Below are 27,035 nucleotides of genomic sequence, written 5' to 3' on the forward strand. Positions count from 1 at the left end.
TAAGTGCAATAGTTTATTATTACACAATGAATTTTACCTTTAACCTGCAATGTATATACATATTATACATAATCCATTAGAAAACTTTGTGAGGTTTTTCCTTGAATCTTTGAAATATAATGGTGTGCAGAAATAAATATTTATATTATAAGCATTGAAAAGTCATAAATTTAAATATTATTTCTTTGCAGTTTTTTAAAATTAAATTATGTCGCCGAATGTTGCTTGTTTATGATTTTTATTTATATTTTATAGGAATTTAGTTTGAAAGGTGTAAATTTATTCTTCTTTTTACCGTAAATTAAGTTTTAAAGTAAATTAGTAGATCACTGTAGGAAATTATCTAATCATAGTGGAATAAGACAGGCTAGGTTCTAGGGATCATTTAGAATATTTTTGGTTTTTATCATTCTCTGAAAAAGATGTATAAGCTTGGCTTTGAATTGGTATGCTAAGAATTAAGTCTTACTAAAAAATTATTTAAAATTTGACTCAATCGAATTTTGTTCTCATAACTATAGTTAATGATAATGAACATATTCAAAACTTCCAATTTGTCGTTAGTTTTCTATTTTAATAATATTACAGTTTTTTTTATGAAAAATCCATTCATAGTACATCTGTACTTTTCTATGACGTGCTAAGAATGTATTTTTGAATTTTACTGTAATTTTTTTTTCTATTAGCTGAGTTGAAAATATTACAAGAAGAAGACCGTGAAAATATGAAGTTGTAACGATAATATTTATGTGTAATATTTACTTAATTAAACTGAACCGCATTATACATGCCTAGGCGAAGCGAAAAAGTACTACATAGTAAAAAATTAAATGAAATACCTTCTAAAAATTAAACAGTCGAAAGGATTCATGTTACTTAAAATTACCAAGAGCAAAAACCATAAATAACACTTTTATTTGTAAAATCATATATTTTTGACTAACTACCCTACTAAAAGATAATTGTAAACGTTGTCACAGAATAACTCTTGTTGACAGACTTTTGGGAGTCTTATTATGACATTCTAAATAATCTGACCCCATAAATAACTTCGTCAGCTGAATGCAGAACTGTTCTAATTTACATTTGAAATTTTTTAGGAGAGAGTTTGTTGAATCAACGTACTGAAATTATTTATTATTTTAAATGTACGCATCATATTTTAGTGGCATTGTTGATGATAATAACTGAAGTAGACTGTTTCAAAAAATTCTCTATTAAAATATTTCAAATATGAGGATATTTATGCATTCAGCTGACGACTTGCTCTTTGAATTAAGCAACCTCAAAATATTATATATTTCAGTTTCGCGGCTTGATATTTTTGCTTAAAGAGCTCTTGTATTCTTCTCGAATAGCTTCTTTATTTTCTTCTCGGAATTTTTCCTTGTCGTTTGTAATAAAAATAACTGTTATTTTTGTAGGTACCTATTGTATATTTTTGAGATGACAAATTCATTAATATACTTATATTATGTTGTCATTTATATTTAGTACCTATACTTAGAACTACATGTCAACCCACCCACTCATATTAATTTGAATAGACAAATTGGTAGTATGAATACCAAATCCATAACTGGATCTCTTAGTTACTTAGTAGTTACAAAATTAATTTCCACATTTTATAGTATTAATAATAATAATATGTAAGAATTAAATCATATTCATACATTTCTTGAAAAACCTTTGATCCAATTTGTGTTTATATCTTAAAAATATAAAGTGTTTTAATAAGTCATTAGTTATTAAAAAAATGTGCTTTACTAAGTAGCAAATGAATATCATCATTAAAATGTAATGTTTTGTTTATTTATTATGTATTTGATGACTAATTAAATATGATGGTAGAAAAATGTCCTTTTATTTCATCCTACAACTTTATAGTATATGAAAAAAAATATATTCCCATTTTCACTCCTATGCAGAGTATGTGAGACGAAACCAATGACATTATTAATGCAACACTCGCATGCGACAACGCACTCAATACAGTAGCTAGCAAGTAAATTCACCCACAGCGACATTCGCACATGTATAGGTAGACGTCACGCAATTTCCACTATGCGACATCACGCATCGGGAATTAATAGCAATATCACCTTTATTGTAATGGCGTTAGAACAGTGTTTCTAGTGTCAATGTTCATTTGAGCGAACCCGTTCGAACTGAACCGTTCGGCAGACCCGACAAAAAGCATCGGGAATTTATAGCAATATCACCTTTATTGTAATGGCGTTAGAACAGATTATGCCATTCAGCAGACCTGACAAAAAGTGAGTGTCATTTTTATTCCCAGATGCTTCGTCCATATTAATGTCATTGGAAGAAACAGAGTGTAGTGTGACAGTGGTGATCACCGTTTAACGTCCTAGGGTCACTTTATCAAGAGAAAATATCAAAAGTTCCACTCGGGGATGTTAAATTTCTCTTTCCAGAAAAGATGGGTCAGTTCAAGATGGAATATATACTGGAAGGAATACGGTTTTGTCGTGTATAATTTGGAATTGCATACTCCACTTCTTGCCTTCAATTAAGTAGAAAATTTTGGTAAACCCAGTTGAAGATAATTATTGATAGTTGTCCCAGTTTTGTATCCTGGGTCTGGCAAGCACAAATTTTGGTTTTCAATTTGTGTATGAGTCCAGAGTATGGACCTAATAGGTTGAGCAAGTGGCTGACATTCATTTCTCGTAAAAAACAAAATCTATGATACAAAACCTCCGCTCTGTGGACGCCCATAATATGATATTATTGGGATCGGACAAAATAATGATGAACCATGGACCTTCAGGAAATGAAAATGCCATAATAGTACAGCGTAGTATAAAGAGGTGCGTATGGACAAAAAAAAATTCGTTACTTAATGTATTTTACGGTGGACGGCAGGAAACTATTCGATATGATTTCATTTTGAAGAATGGTAGGTAATTGATTCTAGGTATTTTATTTGCCGTCTGATCCGCGGAGTTTTTTTGATCCACATACTACGGAACCCACTTCTTGCCAAACAATTTACCTATTGTAAAAACGTCATATATTTGAATAAAAGCATATAGTGATTTCCATGGTACCCACATCCTGAAGCGGCCCCCCTACCTATAACTAAGGTTAAAGGCAGTGTGATGCTCTATAGTAGCGTTTTTCAAATGGTTTTCGAAGTAAAATTAAAGGTATTCAGTGTATCAACAAACATTAACCAAAAAATGCAATTACACAACCACATTTTTAAATGATTAGCGCCGCAGGTGATTTTTTTTTACGATTAGAGCAAATTTATGATGTGCGTTATTTCAATTATCTGGTCGATCCTCCAGGCTAAAACCCTGTCAGCCCCCCCCCCCCTTTGTGGGGGCCATGGTGATTTCCAAAGTTCAGTCCAATTTTCGTCTGACAAATCGTCTCGATTCCTTTTCTTATAGTTAAGAGTCTATGGCCTAATGTCTTCTTCCACTAAGTCACCACCGATCAATGTATTTTGAATGATCAAAAAGTGTCAAATGTGGTCCGACGAGTTTGATGACCAAAAGTGCCGAAACTGTTTTGGTCTTCAACGAAGCTCTTATTGGGGCAATAATTAGATTCATTTGCGAAAATTCGCGTTCACATTCATTTGAAGAAATGGTCATAGAATTCAATGCACATATCAAACGCGATAGTTTTTCAGGATATGTTTTTTCATATGAGGTGATTCAGGAATATTAACCTATACTATGTAATCGCAAACCATGTTTCATCTAATTGCTTTTGAAACATAAAAAATACCGTGAAAAAAGGTGCCGGAACGCCGTTCCACCACGTTACATTACAAAAAAGCCCTGGTTATACCTACACGATTGTAGAATTGATTCTAACTTATTGAAAGGGGCTCGAGATTACAGCACGCTTTCTAGTCTAGAGAAGTTACATTTTTAACCATAGTATGTGCATAGTAATATCAATCAGAGGTTCATCAAATTTTTTGAATTTGTACCATATACGCAAATTCATATTTACGTTATTGAAATACAATACGAAATTTGCATTGCACGTGGGTGACCAAAAACAATGATTTTTTAAAAAAAAAAATATATGTAGGTTGGTATGTAAGTACTAGAAAAGTCGGAAGCTGGAGACCGCAGCCCTTCATAAGATAATAATATCCTACCAGGGACGAGCATAAAAAACTGTCGTAAACTACTATCATAGAAAGAATTGCGCCAAGTCATTTCCTGGTGGGTAAATATTATTTTCTTTACACAGTTGGGCCACTAGAATTACATTAGTAAGTTATGCAACTCAAAAATATTGAGGAAAACCTTGTTGTATAGAGATGGAGCCCAACAAAGCAACCGGAAAGAAAAGTACACTAATTTTCATACAAACTCGGAAATAATTAATCTCCTTGTCTTTTTCATTCTTCAAGACAAAAGTGACAAATATACTTAAAGCTGAAAGTACCTGCAGAGATTTTCATAAAGAAACTACAGAATATTTCATTTTAAGGAACAACATCTACAGCTGTTCACAATACTTTTAGCACAGGAATATCTTATAGACATGACTATTTAATTTATAATATGAAATTGAATTGTTTTTTTTTTAATTTCATATATTTTTATGTCGATGGGGAGGAGGATAATTTTGAGAATTCGAATAGGGGTTGGTTTTTTAATAACGATATAATATGGGTCGCATGGAAACTCACATTTCCCTATAATCAAATTTTGAGAAAGGCGCAAAACACCACTAGAGAACCTTATTACAAAGCAATAATGATCTCCCGTAAATATTACAGTTGGCATTTGCATAGTTCGTAATTACAACACCGCGATACATTCCACCCGCGGTGAGTGCAATGTAATAAAGGCACTACGCTTTTGTTAGAAAGACTTAAGTGCTAGAACAGAATTCACCCAATAATAGTGATCTTTGGAAATGATTTTTCCATGGTTTAAAGTGATTTGGAATCACTTAGCATAATTATTATAGTACTCAAAAAATGACGAAATTGCAAAATTTAAGTTATCGTGAGTATGACATTAACCGTTGGGCGACACATAATTTTATAATGCTTTACAGTAAGATAGTTCGCGGAATACTGCTATTTGAATTACATACTTACATTAATAATCGAAAACCGTAAATATGTAGAATGCATGTATGAAATTAACAGAAACAAAATTATTTTTATGAATATGATTTATTCATTCAATAGTAAAGTTAGTATAAATGCTACACTATACAAAACTACATTAGTACATACTCGTAATTAAATATTACACAATTATTATCAGGATTGCCGTAGTCTTAAATTTCTCCATTTTATTTAGCCAGTGAGTTATTCGTAGAGCCATGCATATAAAAAAGCGTTCACATCTATTTGTATTTCAAGTAAATGCTTCCAATAGTTATTATTTCTTAGAATTACTGGGAAATATGTACTTAGTTAAATTAAACACGTGAGCTATTCCCTTGGCCCTCTGTCTCGCGGAGTTGGTTTATTTCTTGTCTCCGTGTATGGGGAGGATTCCGTATGGCTTATTGCTGAGATACTGTCCTGAAGATTCTTGGTGTCCAAGGAGTGATTGAGCACCTAATCCATTTGCTTTATGAAACTGTTCAGAATTTCCCTTAAACGCTGTCTGCCCGAATTCGCCCTGAAAATAGAATACAGCTTTTACGTATATGATTACTGACAAATAATTTCTACACGACTTATTTGTGACTATTTGTTGTTGATGATATATTGTTGTATTATAAAAACAACATCTATTCAAATATAAACCTGCATAATCAGCTGAAAATGGAGCGGACGAAACTGGTCCAGATCGTCAGACAATATGTACATTAAGTAGGTACTTAGGTCGCATACAATTTGTTTTATCCTATTTAAAACAACCTGATTGGTTTAAATATATCGATAAAACATTTTGCCTGCATCGATACATTGGTAGTTCATCTCCTTCTCTTAAGACACTCCAACAAAATTCTTATGTTCGCTCAACAAAAAGCGTTTAAGTCAAGAGAATTTCGCTGGAGTGGGAAAAGAACAAACAATCGCTCGCTTAGTCTAAATGCGGCTTAATACATACACCACTCAATGTCTCCAAAAACTGTTACAAAACAAATGTAAATTATATTAATTAGTACGTACCTTATTAGCTTTGTTGTCATCGATCTTATTCTGAGAGTTGAAGTGTCCCTCCTTTCCTTGCGCTTTGGCATCTAGAACTGCATTCTCCTGGCCTCCCTTAAAGTTGGCTTCTGATTTCTCTCCGAAGGATCCCTGCTTCTGACCGAAGTTCTTCCTGTCGGCTTCATCATGAGCCTCATCGTAGAACGTCTCTGTCTTTTCTTCCTCGTCCTTGCGGTGAGATGATTTGAATCCCTTGGTCACGTGTCCTTTTTTGTGGCTCTTTTGAGCGTTCTCGGAATCGCCTTTCTGGCCTGGAGAGGTAGATAAACAACATAAGCGATGGTAAAGATAAAATAATACGATAATATACCGTTGTCATCAACAACCGAAATGCTACAGGAGGGTAAACGTATTCTTCAATGGTGCTTAAGTGACTTGGCGACCATAACATGACTTCACATGTAGGTATGAGTCTATGCTTGAATGAATCATAGACTATCATAAACGCCTTATAAAAATATCTTTGAAAATGATCCTATTGAACGGTGGCGATTTTCTTTGACGCAAATGATGTAATCGACTCGTCAAGAGACTCACAAATTGAGTAAGTATTAGTATAACATAATACCAAAACCATAACAAAATCCCTGCAACTACACAACCACTCAAACAGCTGGGTACTTTTACCAAAAAAAATAAACCAGTAATATTATTAATAATCTGTTATCGCTGTCATCTTTAACAATTAATAATCATTTTTCGTTACACAATGTGATTTTAGGAAATATGCATATTGTTATGTTGACTGGGTACATTGGTGGTTAAAATTTATGGTTTTAATTTTACTTTTTATCATGGGGGAGGGACTCAAAATCAGTCAGTGTATCGGGTCTCGGCAGCCTTAAACCTGCTACTAGAGTTTGGTATTTCCCGAGAAAATTTCGAGATTCGGAATTTCCCGAAATTTTGAATTCTCGAGATTCGGGATTTCCAGAAAAGAATTCTCGAGATATCGGGAAATTAAAAAAAAAACCGTAAAAATCATAAAAACAGACAAATTCCAAAAACTGACAATCGCGTACGCTTTTGAGACACAAAATTTCCTGATGTTGCAAACATTGCGCTCATTTTGAGTCGATGTTGGCTTAATTGTGTTAAATGCCCCGATCAGTCTTCCGTTTCGTTTCGTATAGAAAATCGTTTTTTCAATTAATATTTGATAATAAAGAAATCCCGAATCCTGAGAAAAGATTTTCGAGATCCGGGATTTCCCGAAATGTTAAAAATTTAAATTATCGAGATTCGGAATGGAAAATCTCGAAAATTTCCCGAGAATTCCCGTCGGGAAAATCCCGAAACCCAACTCTACCTGCTACTGAAGCCATTTCCTGCAACGTGTGGATGTAAAATTTGCCGACATATTTTGTTTTACTAAGTATCTCGCAAATAATTCAATAATATACCAGTATTTTATTAATGCCGAATCTACTTATATTAATATTTTAATTACCTATGTATTTTACCGATATAATCAAAAAACAATAACGGTAATCGAATTCTGTGCGAGATATTTGACATTCTTATTGTTAGAAATCGATTTCATTGTGCTGAAGAGGAAATGCCAATTACTTGATTGAATTGTTCAATTGATAACATACATCCGGAATTATACGTAGATTTTCGTGTGCCTTTTTATAGATAACAATTTACGTGACGAATCCGATATTATATTGGTCGACAATATTACCTACATTCCTCGGTCAATTATATTATTATTTGTTGGTATATTTTATTGTACGAATTTCACGCAAACCTCAGCGCCTACTGCGGTCAACTTACAAAAATTGGTCATTTGAGAGTAAATATTATGAAATATATTAGATTTGACTTATAATAAATAACCTTTGCTGGTGAATCTATCATATAATATGAAAATTATATGATGTTTTTTGAGATGTTAGTAATTTTAACATATTATAACATTTTTGGCACAGCAAATTCTAATTTTAAAATATATTATTTCAATTCAACACTAGATGAGAGATTTTCAAAACAAATGAATGTACTGTGTCCATCAGTCGCATTATGCCGTGTCCACATTGGCAACAAGTTGCTGGTAACCTCATTAAATTTCTCGATAATTATTATAATTTATATGACCATAAATTATTTTAATCTAAATTTAATGAGGTTGCCAGCAGCTTGTTGCCAATATGGACACCGCTTTATGAACTGGAATCGAGTGGACAAGCTAAATTAAATTAAAATATATTAAAAACAAAGTTTAAAAAAATACTTTATGAATAATTATTCAGTTTATTTTTATCTAACAAAAATAGCAAAAAGTCCCAAATCAAACCATATATTCTCCAGGGAGCACTACCAGACAGGCAGTAGGTAGGTATATTTTTTTCTGTCATTAGTGATACATTTAATCACATTCGTAAGTAACTACTTCGATATTGTGTTTAACGCATTCTATCTAATTTTAAACGCGGCCGTATTCAATGAATATAATATTTAGAATTAGATGAATACGTTTATGCCTGTGCGTACTGCGCACGCGAAAAAGTCTATAATACGAACGCGTCGATCGCAAGCGTCTAACGCTATAGTGAAATTGGGCTTTAATACTACCGTAACAAATACAAATATTTTGCTCGATTTACAATTGGAAATTATATTAGTTTTCCCTTATGGACACTTTCTGTATATTTTTTCTATTAATGTCACTAATATCAGTATCATAAAAAGTTTCAGTAGAAAGATGACAAATCCATTAACAAACTAAAACAATTATTTAGTTGGTAAGTATTTGCACGAACCAGGGAGTAGTTTTTATTTATCTTCGTAGATTTTGTACCGTTTGTGTCGTGACCTTTTGGTAATAATATGACAATCATTAATGAGTTGAAAAAGTAGTGAAACTTTAAACATTTGACTTGAAGGTCGGAAAACTCTCTGTTTACGCAATGTATTTATTACCTTTCGTCATCCTAACCGAATCGTCATGATCACAGAGCCATTTTCAATGTTACGATTTCGTAACACGTTTTGCTGACATTATTTATCAAACTTGTATAAATATTTAACCTCTGTCTTATTCAATAGATTTTTTGCTGAAAATCAAACAATTTTTTGTTTGATTTCTCAATTTAATCTATTCTCTCTTAATCTCAAGTCTATATTTAGATAATAACTCGATTTACATGTTAATATTATTATGATACGTGAAAGGGGTCTAAGATTTACCAAAAGTCGTGGTAGATTATAGTAGATTGTTCGGATTCGTTTAGGTCTGGTTGAAATAAAAAGCATGATGTATCAAAAAATGCATAAACGCGGAGATATCCTTATTTAATTATCAGTAATTTTAAGACGGCGGAATATGAAAAATAATGCCTACAAATCGTATTAATGGAATGTGTTTAGGATGACTGAGATTGAGAATAATTATACTAAATTGATACTTCCCTTACGAACCTCCAAATTTTCTGAATTCTTTGGTTTAAAATCAAGTCAACAACCAATACGGTGTGAGAACTTACTTTGCTAATACCGTTCGCTGATTTTATTCTTGTTTCTGAAACTTTTAATTGTTTTGGAAAAGGGCATTTTTACCTTGGAAAAAATATTTGAGTTATAAACAAGTAAACTTAAATGTAAAAAGTACCTACATAATTTGAAAACACTTCTGAGAAATAGATACTAATTAATATAAAAAACTTTTTGAAAAAAAAATACGACGCCCAGCAGGATTCGAACCTGCGCCCCTGGATATTCGGCCCCAAATGCACTAACCAATATGCTATACGTGTCTTATATAGTGGTTATATATTTCTCAGAAGTTTTCAAATTATGCATGTTCAATAAAATAATGTTACATTCTAAAATCTTGTGAATTGTTCGCTGAATAAAAAAAATAGTTCAGTAAGAAGTACCATTTTATACAAATTCAGTGGTTAATATGTGTCAAATCATTGAAGATACAAGTTATTACCAAAAAATGTGAGTTATTATTTTCCTTGAGAGGTCTATATAACGGTTAGGATATTTTTAATAGGGGTGTCGTAATATAATATCAAAGCTTACCAGACTTATCGAAGTTTTGTTCTCCCTGGTAACTCTTTCCATCGCCTTGTTGATTTTTGTTAGCAGTTTCATCCTTGTAATATCCTGAATCTCCTTTGGCACTGCTCTGTTGCGCTGCCTCCTGGTTCACTCCCTGAGATCCCTGGTTAGCAGATCCTCCCGCCTGGCCTTGTACCGTCTGCGAGTTTTCATTTCCAACGTTTTTCTTGTCGGACTCGTACTGGTTTTTGTCTACGTACCCTCCTCCAATTTGTCCTCCGTGTAAACCTCCTCCGTACCCGCCCCCCGTTATGAAAGGGCGCTGAACGTAGCCCCCACCGCCTCCTGAATAAAACCCCGGTTGACTGACGTAATTGTTTCCGATTCCGCTTGAATATCCGCCGGTATAACCGCCATTGTACCCTCCATTACCGAACCCGAACCCAGCGCTCGGCGCTGAATATCCAATGTTACTATACTGGTTTAAACCACCGTATCCTAATCCACCCCCTCCGATGAATTGACCGCCGGCACCTCCTACATCGTATGAGCCAAAGTTTGAAGATTCAGCACTGGAATAGTCAGAGGGGTAATGTTCACTGTCTTCCATTTCGTATCCATTTGAATAAGGCACACTTGATCCTCCAGCTTTCAGCATTTCACCTGATTTTTCATAGTGATAATTGTAATTCTTCGGACGCCCATCATTGCTAGCGGCTCGAGAAGTAACCATTCCCAAAATTGAAGAAAATACTATAACTCTAACACACTGAAATAATTTTCCGTTTTTAGCCATGTTTGACACAGTTAATTTTAACACTGGATTCTTAGTTAAGTGATTATTGTACTGTTCATAAACTCGAAATGATAATTTTGTAATGCAGCAATCAGTTTTTATAGTAAAAGATTTAATTCGGCGTCAATCGAAGTTCTTGGTTGAATAGTTTTGTCGTTCCATATTTTTTGTCTATTATTCTTTGTCATACTGTACGTATTGATTCAATGCGTTGGGAATGCGAGAAAATGTCCTGGAAAACGTCTGTCGGGTCAGATAAAAGAGGTTTTAGATTTAGCGACACGCTTTAATCCTAAAACAATGGATACGTTAATATTTAACCTTGACTTGGACGCATAACAGAATAATTTCACAACTTATTGTCTGCGTTTGCTGACTAATTATAAGATTTTTTAACAATGAATACAATTAATGGAAGTCATGAGTCAGATACATTCCGACTTACTACCACACTTCTATTTAAACATTAATACATTAATTTAATATGAATTAATTAGTGAAGAGTTATTAAGTACGTAATTAAAATCTATAAGGGTTCAACAAGAAGAGAAATGCCAAAATATAATATGTATAGGCCATGGCCCATGATATGTGTGAGTGGGTGAACATTTTTAAATACTTGATATTGGATTAAAACTGAAAACACCTATGTTGAATAGTGAATTTTGGAAATGGGTAGGCTATGGGGATCATGGTGTATATGTATATCTCGCCAGTCTTAAGAAGATAATAATATGATATTAGTACTGTTGAATAGGTCCACATTAATATCAGTGTAGACTATTATCGAAGAATTAAAAAAAAATTAAATTTGATTACACCCTGGACGGCGGTTCTCGCGGTTCAGTGCGTAAGGCGCTGGCCTTTCATCTGGGAGCATCGGGTTGGATCCCGGTAAGGTCACAATATATTTATGTGATTTTTCTCAAAGCCTGGTTGTTTGTGATTGTTTCACATATGTTACTAAATACATTGCTGTTTAGTGAAAGTGTAGTGACACTACTGTCATTAGGCCTCTTGCCCTGTTGTATTGTTATAAAGAATATATAATATACCTACTTATAAGAAATAAAAAAATCTAAAATTAAGTATGGTTTAACGGCGTAGAAAACACTTTTTTAAATTATATATTTTTTAATTGTCTGCTTGAAGGTTGATTCTATTGTTTGGGCACCGCACCAGTTGAAGTATGGCCTTATGGTGGAGAGGGTACAGAAGAAATTCTTGAGACTCCTTTACTTGAGGTTGTATGGATACTATCCGTGGCTTTATCCAACTGACTTTCTCTTAGGCATGCTTACATACTGCAGTCTGCAATTTAGAAGAAATCTTTATTTAGCTACGTATTTTTTTCGACTTATACAAGGTATAAATGAGAACTCTGCCATTCTGGGCAGTGTTGACCTGTGTGTCCCTGATAACTATCTTAGAAATAGAGACCACCAGTTGTTTATTCTCCCAAGGTGCAGAACCAACCTGCCACTGGTAATGCCAATTGGGAGAGTGATAACTATGTTCAACGAAATTGCTTCGGGTGTTGATATATTCCACCTACGTGAGAATGAGGTTAGGTGGATGTTGTTTTATAAAATCTTAAAATAGGGTCTGCTTAGCTCATCCGGTGTACTTCCTTGTACCTATCTAATTCATCTACTGATATATCTCTTTTTTTATGTAATACTGTTATATTTATATATCTTTGTTTCTAAATGTCATGTTGTGAACGTCTTAATCTTATAATTTGTAATGTCCACAATATGTTAAAAAATAAATGAATTGAATTGAATTGAATTGAATTGAATAATGAAAATCCTTCAACTCTAGTGCAATTTTCCGATCTGTTACGGTAATTTTCCGGTAGATGTCACTATAGTATATACAAAAATATATGATGATACGAGTATATTACGAGTATTGGTGGAAAACACAGGTGAAGTTTTTAGCCTCTATCCGGTAGGCATTTCCATATTTTATCAATCTACTCATGTCGTTTGCCTGCCGTATATAACTGGGATGCAAGCATCTTAAATTGGGTACTTACGTTTGCCCACCAATTGTTCATAATGTTATGTACGTGCTTCCTTTATTCATATTTTTCGCGCCATGCCATGAACGTCTTACGTTTGAAATACGTAATGTCCGCTCATCTGAATTAATGGTTTTTAATTCCAATTGAAATGTTTTGGAATCACATATCCATGTGTGCCAACGTCTATCAAAAATTGGTGATAACAATGTAACAAGTCCCCTATCCTGTGCCATTCACAATAATTAATACTGTGACATGCTGAATAATATAGAACCATACTCTCAACCCTGTTTCCCTAAATATTTCGCTGTATTCCAGGCCTTACTTGTCTTTACATACAATCATAATAATATTATAGTTGTTAAGTAGGTGAATACATATTTAATTTACTGTATTTTTTTTAAATATTTTAAATGTGCTTAATCTTAGTCAGTGACTGAATGTCAACTTCAATTATTTATTTGGTTTGAAATATATTTTTATTCGTGTCTTGTTTTTACCATAAAAATGTATAGCCGTTTTTTTAAAGGCAATTTGTAGAATAAATGAATAATGAATTAATACATTGACTGCTTGGTTCATTCATATAATTGGGCGATATTAAATCCAAAATTATATTGAAACGACATCATTTATAAAGCATTTTATATCAAGGACAAATGACAGTTGCTGGGGATTATTAGTCCCGCTGGGCGTCGTATTTTTTTCAAAAAGATTTTTTCAAGTAAGTAGGTATATTATGTAATATCTGAGGCGTTTTTAAATTATATAATTATGTTATTTAAGAATGTTACATTGCCAAATCTTGTTAATTATGTTACCTATTCATTGAGCGAAGAAAATAGTTTATTAAATTATTAGCAAGTGCCAGTACGTTATAACTAAAATTTTGACTGAAATCCTGACACCGGTTAGAAATGAAGGTAATTATTGATACTTTGATTTAAAACACAAAAGCCGACAACCAATAATTATCGCAATTTATGAAGCCCTTCAAGATGTTAAAACTACTAGTTAATTTCGTCTTAATTAGATAGGACGGATATGGCTTAATTGGTAAAGCACATTGTCGCAAATCCAGTGGATGCGAGCTCGTGCCCCGCTGTGAGTCTATTTGTTTTCAAAAAGATCTTTTCTATTATAAACCTATATATATATATATATCTTATATATATGCAATATTTACTATTTAGTAATATAGTGTTGACTCCACGATGGCGTAGGTCCCAGGTTTGAATCCTAGGTCTGGCGAATACCTACACATATTATTTGTAAATGCGTGTTTGGAGTCAGAGTACGGGCCTAATAGGTTAAGCAAAATGGCTAACATCCATTTCTCGTAAAAACAAAAAAATGTTAAGACAAACCTCCACTCCGTGGAGGCCCATAATATTACCTACACATATTGTTTGTCAATGCGTGTTTGGAGTCAGAGTACGGGTCTAATAGATTAAGCAAAGTGGCTAACATCCATTCCTCGTAAAAACATAAATCTGTTAAGACAAACCACTCCGTGGAGGCCCATAATATTATCTTCTTAAGATCGGACATCGTTGAAAAAAAATAATTTTAGTGTTTATATGCTGTTTGAATATATTATATTCGTATAAAAAAACGATTTGACTACAATTTAAACGGTCATGTATCACATTTTATTAATACATTCCATGAACTCATCCGTCTGAATTCTAAAATATATAAGTGTCTGAAATACATCTTTGGCATGTGTTTTCTTTTCATTATATCCGCGTTTGTCATTCCAATTCCAAATAGGCATATTATATACATATGCCAAACCAGGTCCGGTACAAGAAAAATTAAACAATTCAATGTTTAAATGCTGATATTTTTTTTGATGAAGTCGATTTAATTTATGTACCGAAAGACCATGAAGTTATAGATTTTTATCATTCTCGTTTTGATTATCAAGTTTAGGTAATAGCTATATTAGATGGTATTTTATTAAGTCATGGAAAAGCCATAATAGATTCCGGACTCGGCATTTCACTGTAAATGGGTGGAGGCCCATATGATCTTAAGAAGATCGGACATGGTCAAAAAAATATATGTAATGGAATCTGCTCTTTTCACGAGATTTCGTTTCATTTTTACATTACACCAAATTTACCATATACCTATAATTACATAAAACTTTTGTATAATTGAGAACATTTCTGAGAAAATAATATATAACCAATAGAAAAAAATCGAAGGAATCGAACCTGCGTCTCTCAGAATTCGCGCCCACGCACATCGACTACAATACTTTAGGTATCCTGTCCAATTGCGACAAATTTTAACTAATGGCTCTTACAATACTCTCTGAAGCGCTTTCCAAATTGAGTTACTATTGACAATCGGCTTTTGTATATTTTGTGTTCATTCAATTTCAATTTTATGTTCAATAAAAAGAATGTTACGTTCTTAAATCTTATGAATTATTCGTTGAATAAAAAAATAGTTTTGTACAATTAATTCAAAATAAAAATCATCATACTATTTTAATCTAATTAAGTACCTAAAATATTGTACACACTGTATAATTTCACATACACAAATTAGGCATAGCAACATTATTATTATTTAATTTTAATTATAAAAATAACATCATTTATATGAATTTATTTATATTTGAAAACTAATATATACTATGCTAATCTTGTATTTTAGAAAGCAACCAACTCACGTATATATATTATGTATTCTTCAATGACTAATATGAGATTATAACATACATATCAGATTATTTTTTAAACTTCTATTCTGATAAGAAGTCTTAAATCATCAGAATATATATTTATTGAACTATTTTTCATTTTATCACATATCCGATAAACGTTGTTTATACTAGATAAACATAATTATTCGTAACACACCAGAAACGTACCTACATCTTGGAAAAATTCCAAAAATATTCTATATATTTACACCGAATAAGACTTGAACCTTATGCAATAACAATTTATGATTATGAACAATATGCGTTATGAAAAGTTATAAAATATATCCAACAAAGAATGCTACATTAAATTGTATTGTTTTAGACTACGAGTATCATGGTTGTTTATATCGTAATAGATTTTTGGGTTGCCACCGTTTGTTTTTCCTTCTTCATTACTCGACTTTACGGGCTCGTTGCAGGGGCCATTCATCTCTTGAGAATTACTAATGCTAATGCAACATTCTTAATTATTGCATATTATTCAATTGCATAAAAAATAGTATACACTTACGTCAAATACATTTCATATAACCAATTAATTTAAATATACTCGTTATATATCTCCAAAGATCCCAGCATTCCGCCGTCCGCATATTTTGTAGGTATTGAACTTATACCATCGAATAGGACACCTCCTTCATCCGCACAAACCCACAATTTTTTCCGCTGTCGATGAGTCTCTCTAAATTATTGTTTTCCCTTCAGGCTATATCGCCATAAGTTGCGGAATGTAAACATTTTACTTTAAGGGGGGACATGCTCAGCGTAGGTCAAAATGGAGCTTTTATTGCATTTTAAAAGCACGATCCTGGACATTCCTTAAACTTTGTAGATAATCTATTTATATAATTTAGAAGCCTTATTATCCTTTATATTTATTTTAAACATTTGATGACTGCGTAAAGTACTTTTATTACATAAAATAGTATTCTTTTAAACCTCTCGCTCTAATGTTTTAGAATATAGTCATATTTCATTACATGCATGTGCAGTGGTGTTAAGATTTTTTACATTTAATAATTTTTAAACGCATTTATAAAACCATTAGTATAATTTATGTTGACATCATTATATTGAAATATTTACGATAAAAATTATATTGATAATCTCTGACAAAATATGTCAATTTATGGCTACGGCCGTATGTTGTAGCTCAACCACTGGGGAATGCCAAAAGAAATGGTGTATTTCAAAAAAACACTACCTTATTCTTAGGTCAATAATTATTATAAAGCAACCATTATTCGTAGGATGTTTATCACATTTGAATGGTCAAAGACATAATATATTATAATATTTAGAATTATCTTCATGTGTGTTAATCGTGCCCATTTTTTGAATAATAAAATGCCTAATTCTTGTCAAATTTGGGATCACAGAGATTGTAAAATATAATTTTTTATAGTAAATATTTCACCATACAATGTTAACATTAATTTTACTAATGGTTTTTGTGAATGCGTTTAAAAATTAATAAACTAAAAAATCTTAACACCACTTCACATGGACGTACTGAAATATGACTATATTCTAAAACATTAGAGCGAGAGGTTTAAAAGAATACTATTTTATGTAATAAAAATACTTTATGCAGTCATCAAATGTTTAAAATAAATATAAAGGATAATAAGGCTTCAAAATTATATAAATAGATTATCTACAACCCTTAAGGAATGTCCAAAATCATGCTTTGAAAATACAATAAAAGCTCCATTTTGACCTACGCTGAGCATGTCCGCCCTTAACTGTTTCTTGGAAAATGTTACTAAACACACGAAAGAAAATCTTGACCCACACGCATATAATATTATAATCCTAAATCACAATTTCAAAGATTTCTATCCAACAGTGAACCTTTTACAGGTACTTATTTAAAATTTGGTGGGAAATTGGGTTAATCAAAATTAGGTTAGAAAGTCTTCAGGCCGGCTCTGAAAGAATGAAAACACTCGCGCATATCTGTCCGTGTATTGGTTCAATTTACCCCTCTACGTTAAACGTAGACGTTTCCACCTATACACGTACACATTTCAAACAGAGAAGGGCGGTGGTGTTTTCCCGTAGACATTGCTCAAAATTTCCCTTAGTTCCGTCGATTTTCCATTCAGGGCACACGGCAGCGTCTATCCGCAGCGATTAATAAAAATATATGAATATACTTCGACTCGCACAGTACCTGGTTCTCTATTCAAAACATTAATAAAAATTTTGCGTTGAATACATAACAATTTACATAGCACGCTGATAATTTTGGAGTGTTTTATTCCTTGATAACACATACTTATTATAAATTTTTAAATATATCTTGATTGTGTATGTTCCTATCTTATATTTTTTTCACAGACCAATTTATAAATTGACAGTGTTTAATTGTTATAGAATCATTTAAGCTCTGACAGTTTTTAATATTTTAAGGTTATACATTGTGAATTATTTGTTATAAATTCAGTGCTGTGATTTTTTAAAACGCCAACTGTCAAAACTGGGCGTTATAAATTATAATATATCTATTTAAATTCCTAATTATATATTGATATAAACCGGAAGAAAGATGTCTTTTGAACACGACGAGCTACGTGACGAGTAAGTAGTTATTTTTTCCTTTAGTAATTCACCAAAATATTCTTTTAACCTAATAATAATACATTAGTTTTCGCAGTGTACTAGGTACTAAGTTTACGTAACTAAATTCTAATAGCACTGAACTTCTGTTCAGTTCACAATCTAACAAGCTTACACCTGAATGAATTGGTAACTGATTAACTCTTAATGAAGTTATTCAATTATGTACATAATATAATATCTACCTTAATATATCAGGCATATATTAATTATTTATTATCATACTATTCCTCAATACAGACTTATATTAAAAAAAATGTTTAATAAACCATCAGATATTATCTATTTACGCACTTGACGGATAAAACCCCACGATATTGGTAAAAAAAGATTTTCTAATATTATGTAATATATTATATTTATAACTAACGCATCAGCTTGTAATGGGTCCCAGGTTCGAATCCTGAGCCTGGAAAATACACATTATTGTTTTGGTAAATGTGCCGCAGAGGTGGAAATGAGATTTTACAACATTCTTTTTAGACCAAACCAAACCTAACCTAACATAACCTAACCTAATCTAACCTACCCCAACCTAATATTACCTCATATAAACTTAGTTTGTGATAATTTTTTTTTTTTTTTTTTTTTTCGACCATGTCCGATCCTGATAGGATCATATGGGCCTCCACAGAGTGGAGGTTTGTGTTGACAGATTTTGTTTTTTACGAGAAATGGATGTCAGCCACTTGCTCAACCTATTAGGTCCATACCCTGACACACACAAATTGAAAAACAATTTTTGTACTTGCCAGACCCAGGATTCGAACCTGGGACCCACGGCTTTGTAGTCCAACGCTTATGCCGCGCGGCCACCGTGGGCGTTAGTTTGTGATAATGGTGTATCAAAATGTATGAAAATTTCAAATTTTCAATTAACGATTATTGGATCGTAAAGCCGATGGGCTGACAGAAAAAGGTATTTATTATAATTGTCTACATGGGATAAACTGTTTTCGTAAAAAAAATAATATAAAAGCTCGTGTCCAACTCTGCGGCACAATTACCATTGTTTTTTCAATGAGTGTTTGGAGTTAGAGTACATCGCAATCCAGTGGGTGCGAGTTCGTGTGCCGCTGGGAGTCATATTTTTTCTAGTAGTAACCTATGTCCTATATGTATATCTTATATAATGTGCACAATATTTATTGTTTAGTAATTTTTGTGTTGACTCCACAATGGCCGAGCGGCTAACGTATAATTTCGTGGGTCGTATGTTTGAATCCTAGGTCTGGCAAATATATACGAATATTTTTTTTCAATGTATGTTTAGAGTATGGGCCTAATAGGTTTAGCAGGTGGTTGACATCCATTTCACGTAAAAAAATCTGTTAATATAAGCCTTCATTCTGTGGAGGGCCATATGATGTTCTTAGGATCGGACATGGTCAAAAGAAAATATAGTTAACGTATTAATATAAGTATTTTGACATTAATTCAAAAATTTTAGTTGGTATTCGAAAATACCTTGATTTATACTTCACAAGGTAACTTCATGGTGTCGAATTTGTAATGATTTTTATTTTCATAATATATATTTTAGCACTCGCTAACTTTCGGTAATGGTTTTTAATGGTAATTTCGTTTCGGTCCCATTTTTATGTATGCCACCACCAGACAAAATATTGGTTTTATCCTATTTTTTGTATAAACAATTATAATTGATGAGACCCTTGTATTATTTCGTAAGAAAATGTTTTTACGACCCCTTTTCACTTTTAATATATTCTACTATAATATACTATAATATTGTACCTGTAATTAATTACTTAAGGTATGAATACAACTGACATGTTTTAACGGTGTATTTATATACAAATTAACCTAAATAAACAATAATTATTAATAGTTACAAGGAATTGTCCAGGTATACAAATGCATTAAGATAAGTATAGGATATTTTTAAATATTTTCAATAACGAGCTTTCTATACAAATTATAAATGTTGTTAAATAAAATAGTATCTTTGCCCCTAATTCCGTTAACAGTTGAAAAAAATCGCACGATTAGTATTTTATTGACTGTTACAATTTTTATTTCATGAAAGTATCTGCCCAAAAATGCATTTTATATCAAAAAGTAAGTAAATGCAAGTAAATAAACGTTAAGACGATACATCAGTGAAACGGCAAATAATTTTTTCAACTATAGGCGTGACGAAATTTTGGACTCACTGGCATTCGGAGAGAGAACGTCGAGCTGGGAACACGTCAATTTGTTTCGTGATGGCGACGCGTCGCGACGGGGTATTAATTCTTAAATCGTGTAAAGATGACTAATAACGTTACCCATTTACTTGAAAAAGAAGACATGTAAATTTATTATTATAATGACAATTAATATTATTATTGTTACTAATAGAACATGATGTGTAAAACTCCCACCTCCGCACCCGTTATGTATATGCAGCCACGTCATACGCGGCCGGCTAACATAACCCTTACGTGTGCCAGATCAAAGAATTTAAGCCCTCATTTTGTCCCGAGCAGAGCCGCACGGGACTGGTGATGCAACCTTGCACCGAAGTGCGAATGCATGATGTAAACAGAACATTAAATGGACGCATGTTGGATTTATATGACAAATTATATTTCGGTCGACATGCGTCATTTGCACCCGCGACCCGCAATCCGCGCATCGCCTAGCCACGATCTTTTTAGACCATGCCTCAACTGAGGTATAGCCTTAAGCCTCGGTTCAGACACGCGGTCCAATCCACGCGGAGTCAATCTGTATCTCCACCGCGGACAAGGGTGAACGAATATATAGAAACTAGTACAAATTGACTCCTCGCGGAATCCGCCGTGTCTGAACTGAGGCTTATTCAAATGAAAATTGTCCGCGGGGTAAAGCAGGGTAACCGAAAAATAACGAGACAATGTCATTTTGTAGGTCTCGTAGGTTTTGTAGGTCACGTAGAACGTATATGGTTATATTAATTAAATTTTTATAATAAAACTGAAATTCGTTTACACAATGCAGTTTCTTGCAACAATTATTCATCCTTCGATACGTAGTGTATAAATAATGGAAATCTGTAAATTAGTTTACACAGCTGGTTTCGTTATAATAAAGAGATGTAATTCAAATAGAATTTTGCAAAGATGTATGTTTTTCCAGTCAGTTTGGTTAGGTAATCAGTCAGTATGGTAGTTTCGCAAACCAGTTTGTTAATTTGAATTTTTGATTTTAAGAATTCTGTCATTAAATAGATATGGTCATGATTGTCGTTCTTATTACAATGTATTATATTGTGCCACATATAATATTTTTAGTCTATTGTATCTTTTATAAGGAACTGAATACACCAGTGGCGAATATTGGAGGTAGGCTGGTAGATCTGACATAATTAGTGCACACTAAACTTTATCAGTCAAACGTATTTGTTTTTATTACTACAATGTGTAGATAGGTCATTTTTAAAATTCAATTAAACCCTGCATTAATTAAACCATACATAATTTTAGATATTGTATCCAGAGAAGAATATTTTTTATCGATTATAGTTTGGTTAGGCAGGGCTTAATAAATTAAAAATAAAATAACCAACAACATCTCTAATATGTACATGAAATTTTATTTATGTAATGTCCCAACATTGAAGCTTGATTTGATATAAATAAAAAGGATTTCAAGTTATACACATTTATATTTTTTATAAAAATCGATGTTTTTTAAAATAGATATAAAAAATATTAAAACTATGAATTAGTCAAAAATCGCTTAGGTGATGCTTATAAAACTTAATAAAATAAATTTTAATAATAAATATGACCATAAAATATTATGTAATAATAGGGTGCGGTCCGATTCAACAAATTCACATTTTATTACATTTTTTACAATTATTGTAAGTTTATCTTTGGCTTAAAATAAAAAATATTTTTCTTTTTAATGTTTTCAGATACATATTTATTAATTAATATAGTTGAAATTGTAAATTACCAAAAAAACTCAAATCGCAAGCTTCGCATCTTTCCGCTAGGTGCCTCTTTAAAAACGGCTCAGTAAAGGCTTCACCTTAATCCATAAAGATACAAACTCATTCACTAGGTTTTTTGATTTCTCTTTTCTAGCTCCTGGCCTGGCTGAAATCCAAAAGGGTTAATAATGTTAACACGTCACTTATCTTTACAGTGGAATCAGTTTACATTCAAACCAACATTATTATGTGTTTCATTACAAACTTTTTAGACAAGCAATCACAGATTTAACTCATGGAGCTTCCCTTTTCATAATAACGTAATGTTTTCCGAACAGATATACGACGATACCCAGAGCTATTGTAATACGTGTCATAGCTTCAAGCGACAATGGACCGCCACTTTTCAGAACAAAACGTCGCAAGCAGACATTTCTGACTGTCGTATACTGATACCAGCAGCGCTCGACGTGAAAACATTCACAATAAAACGTTATATTCATTTTAATTGTATTTTTTTATTCCGAAATTGGCAAAAAAATATAGAGAGACTTTATAAAACTTTTTGTACTACAACACGTATTAGTGATTCCAGTATGTCTCTAATATCTATGGATAAATGGGTAGATCCAGTGGCGAAGGGCGAATGTAGGCTGTCAAGATCCGATATAAATAGTGCATACTAAACTTTGTCAGTTGTACGTATTTGTTTTCATTGAACTAAGACTACAATTTACAGATGTTGTTAGTTAGTTTTTAAAATTCAATTAAAACCTGCGAAAACCAAGACATAATAGATAATAGTCAAATAATTCTCGTCTATCTATAAAATATCTATAATTATGACATTCAATCGTACATAATTTTGGATATTTTATAGATAGCATAATATTGTTATATATTATGACTTGGTTCAAGCAAGGCTTAATGAATTTAAAAATAACTGACCAACAACATGTGTAATATGTATTCTTATTTCAACCTTTACCATAACCATTACTTACATTATATTATATCTTTCTACAGATATTTCAATGTACCTGTTTCCCATTTATCGAGTATTCAGAAACTTTAAATTCGGTTCACAAGTCAAAGCAATACTAATGCACTGAATCAAAATTATGTAAAATTAAATAAAAATATAATAACTTTGTTATTGTGTTAAATAAGACTAATGGTGGATTGTTGGGGAAAATATTGCATTGTCTATGATATTTATACAGTTGGAAACACTGCTCAGAAGAAAACGACGCTCTTTTGATATATTTTCAAATCGGCTTTATTTTGTTTCGTTTACCATTTGTTTTTCTTCTGCTGTCAATTTTTTATGTATTACGTGTATTCAAATGTAAATATCTCACTGTAATAAAAGCATATTTCTGTTTTAAACTATCAATAATGGCCAAAGAAACTGTATTATTGTATAACATTGGGGTATTAACGATGAATTAAGCTTTAATGCTTTAAATGGGTAAGCAGATTCGATAATTAAGTTGCACCATCCGGTTGTAAATGAGATAGCGTTTGAGATGCTGTTTCTTTTTTGTTATTTTCTTCCACGAAATATTTTTTGATGTGAAATATTTATGCAGCTGAAAATATTTAAAAACATAGAATACCTAAGTATATTATACGGGAAACAATTTTAATAATATATCAAATAAAAAACGTCCAGATAATATTATGAAAATGTTATCATAATACCATAATACATGCCGGAACGATTGCAATAAGTACATTTCGAGCGCTGATTGTTACGAATTGTTAACATCATGTTGTAAGGCACTGAAATTGTTAAACAGGCGTTTTAATCTTTTCTATAGATTCTGAGTGTTGTTCTGTGGTATGTAATCCATTTTGTCAACAAGTCTGTGATTGACAGCCGAACACAGGCCACGTAACGCTATTTCGTAACACAAATTCATTAATTTTACATCTAAGACATTATCTTCCATTTGAGATAGGGATTAGAAATTTTACAAACAAATCGATTTAGTTTAGGCGCATTGTAAATTCTAATCTACCGTATTCTCGCAAAAAAGTAGACTTGTTCGTTTGCATCACCTTTCAAAAATAAAATACATTTTTTTTTATTTTGTAGAGAAATCTTTGGAACATATTTCGACCCAATCTTAATTTTCAATAATAATTGATGCTGATTTATACCCCTTGGTTTTCTATTAATATTTTTTAATGTATTAATTATTTTTAGTGCGATACGACAGTGCGAAATATTTCGTAAAACTGATGATAATACTTGTAGTGAATATGTACTGATGATGATGAACTTTTCAAATTATGATTCAAATATACCTACCTACGAATATTAATATATTTTTACTACTCTAATAATTGACATATTATTTTGACTATTTTTTCTTATAGTTAAAGTTTAAATATGTATATTATTGTGTATAGCAGTGACTGAAACTACCTTTTGGATATATGTAAAGTGTAAACATTAACTATTATGACAAGCGAAAAGAATATCAATATACAGAAACTGTATGTATCTACACTAGAAGGAACATGCAGCAAGTTGATCTGGCATATTATTCTACTTATCCTGAAAACTTCAGAAGAAACAAAATGAAGAAAAAGAAGCAATAAGTATATGAAGTGAATATTATTTTTGTGTAAGAATATCCTAAATTTTCTTATTTCTTAGGTACCTTCATATAAATATTAGTTACGATTACAGAATATCTAAATATTTAAAGACGTCATTCGTTTATATCAGAGGGTTGGAGCGGACCCTTTTTGAGTTTCTCCGCTCCGGGACCTAATACTTGCTCCATCTCCGCTCCAGGGTCTGCTCCACTCCGGGTAAAAAGTTTATATATGTATACACAATCGGTATTATAATATGTATACACAATGTTAAAAAATTTAAAAATAAGTCGTTTTGAAATAAGGCTTATTAAATAAGAGACGGCCAGCAAATCGTCTTTCATTATCTGCCTATTTTGTCAAAAAGAAGTGAGGCTTTTTACCACTCGGCAGTTTTGCAGTATTTAAAATAATTAAATGTGTTGCGAATTATCAAATATATTGTTTTCATTGAATTTTAGGATGAAAATTGAATAATAAAAAAACATCCGGAGCAGTAGAGGACTACAAAAAACGGTGCTCCAGCTCCGCAACTGCTCAGGGTAAAACCCCATTGCTCCACTGCTCCACTGCTCCACTGCTCCGAGCTCCGCTCCAATGCTCTGGTTTATATTAATTCCGGATGGATAATAAAATCATTGGCAATCATTGGTTGCATTCTGGCATTCGAATAATGAAAATCGTATTTATCACAATAATATGGTAGCAAAAAACTCCCGAAAACAAAACAATTACGCTTTACTCCATAGAATAAATATTTGCAGTGGGGTATCCGAACCTATCAGCGCCTTGAGTGTCATACCTAAAGCCGCCACTGTTATATTAAAATAATTTTTTATATGTAAACATTAATTTTAATGATCTGATGGGTCTGGCCACTGGTGTTATGGTAAAGAAATATTAAAGTTAAACTCGAGGAGTTTATTTTTATAAACCGGGCGAAGCTCATTTAATATTCATTCCACGCATCGTTTCAGAGCTTGTCATCAAAGTTTTCATGCAAAATTTAAATTCGGGTCTTCGCTTAATCGAGTTTTAAAAGGCAAGCGATTACAAGTTTTTTTTGACGCTAAACGAAAAATTTACATAAAACACGCTTACTCGATTTAAATAAAAACACAATATTTCCGCCTTCTCGACCTTCAAATTGTGAAGTAAACGAATCAAAGTGCATTTTATTATTACAACGATTTTTATATAGGGACATACTGATAACAAAAACATGAAACGATGAAAATATAATAGTAAATTAGCACTATTAGAACGCAAATTAAACTGTACAAAATATTAGTTATATTCTTGAATACGGGTCCATTATAATTACATTTTTAACGTTATTTCAAGCTTATTTTTGAGTAAAATTGTCCGACATGTATTATAATCATTTTTTTAGTATTTTAGATCTATCAAACTCTCTCGTTTTTTATTCTGTTGAAGCTTGTATGTCATTTATGCTCTAAAAATGTTTTTACTTGTTCTACTGATCTCCAATCGTGAAATATTGTCAATTTTGATTTGTATGCATATTTCTATTACCTGCATGGTTGAAGGCACTGGTCAAAACTATTTCCTCTTATCTAGCTTATCAACAACTAACAGCAACGGCTGCGAGGTTAATTATTGAAGTGTTCCTTGGAGACATCGACATTTTTTTATGATTTTATAGGTATAACTTTACTTATAACTCTTGAAAACATCAACATAATATACCTAAATAATGGTTATTATTGAAATAAATCGTACTTGTTTTTTACTTGTAGCATTCAATAATGCGAGGCATTTTCCTCAGTTCCTGGAAAATAAATATCAGAGCACAAAAGTGTGATATTTGCTATGAATGAATCTACGATGTAAGATTGTGCTTGTGTTGTCGCTGAACCCAGGTACGATCTGCTGGTTGTGAATCACTGATCTAAACTGTTTGTCAAGAGAAACGTGATCTTTCTTTCTGGAATCAGATAAATGACAATATTAATAACAATCTGATTTTGACTTTTAATCTGATTGCGTCTAAACGAATTGTATACACAACAATACAACTATTAACTATTGAAGCGTATTTTCACATTTGATTATGATAAGTTGATAAGTTTGTCTTTATGTTAATCGGTCAATGTTTATTTCGCAAAAAAAAACAAATTAGGA

The 27,035-nt window shown here is 32.1% G+C and overlaps 2 protein-coding genes and 1 long non-coding RNA gene across 3 annotated transcripts in view; 2 read left to right on the forward strand and 1 right to left on the reverse strand.

Moving 5' to 3' along the window:
* Nucleotides 1-5,170: 5,170 nt before the first annotated feature.
* On the reverse strand, nt 5,171-22,878 carry LOC147078404 (uncharacterized). Its single transcript, XM_085959252.1, has 4 exons — nt 22,737-22,878; nt 10,211-11,228; nt 6,137-6,429; nt 5,171-5,639 (listed from the first exon to the last, which is right to left on the reverse strand). Exons 2-4 carry the CDS (start codon nt 10,983-10,985, stop codon nt 5,481-5,483), a joined length of 1,227 nt encoding a protein of 408 aa, XP_085815378.1. The 5' UTR covers nt 10,986-11,228; nt 22,737-22,878; the 3' UTR covers nt 5,171-5,480.
* LOC147078405 (uridine phosphorylase 1) overlaps nt 17,770-27,035 on the forward strand; it is a 70,874-nt gene continuing 61,608 nt past the window's right edge. Inside the window, exon 1 of the mRNA XM_085959238.1 lies at nt 17,770-18,319. Coding sequence (XP_085815364.1) covers nt 18,288-18,319 — 32 coding nt within the window. The 5' untranslated portion in view covers nt 17,770-18,287. The remainder of the gene's footprint in view (nt 18,320-27,035) is intronic.
* On the forward strand, nt 21,481-25,180 carry LOC147078406 (uncharacterized). Its single transcript, XR_015072021.1, has 3 exons — nt 21,481-21,684; nt 22,435-23,751; nt 24,493-25,180. It is a non-coding gene; the product is annotated as an uncharacterized LOC147078406 (long non-coding RNA).

Source organism: Rhyacophila brunnea, unplaced genomic scaffold (assembly GCF_057557595.1).
Source record: "Rhyacophila brunnea isolate RB1 unplaced genomic scaffold, BYU_Rbru_1.0 scaffold_11, whole genome shotgun sequence".
Taxonomy (NCBI): Eukaryota; Metazoa; Arthropoda; class Insecta; order Trichoptera; family Rhyacophilidae; genus Rhyacophila; species Rhyacophila brunnea.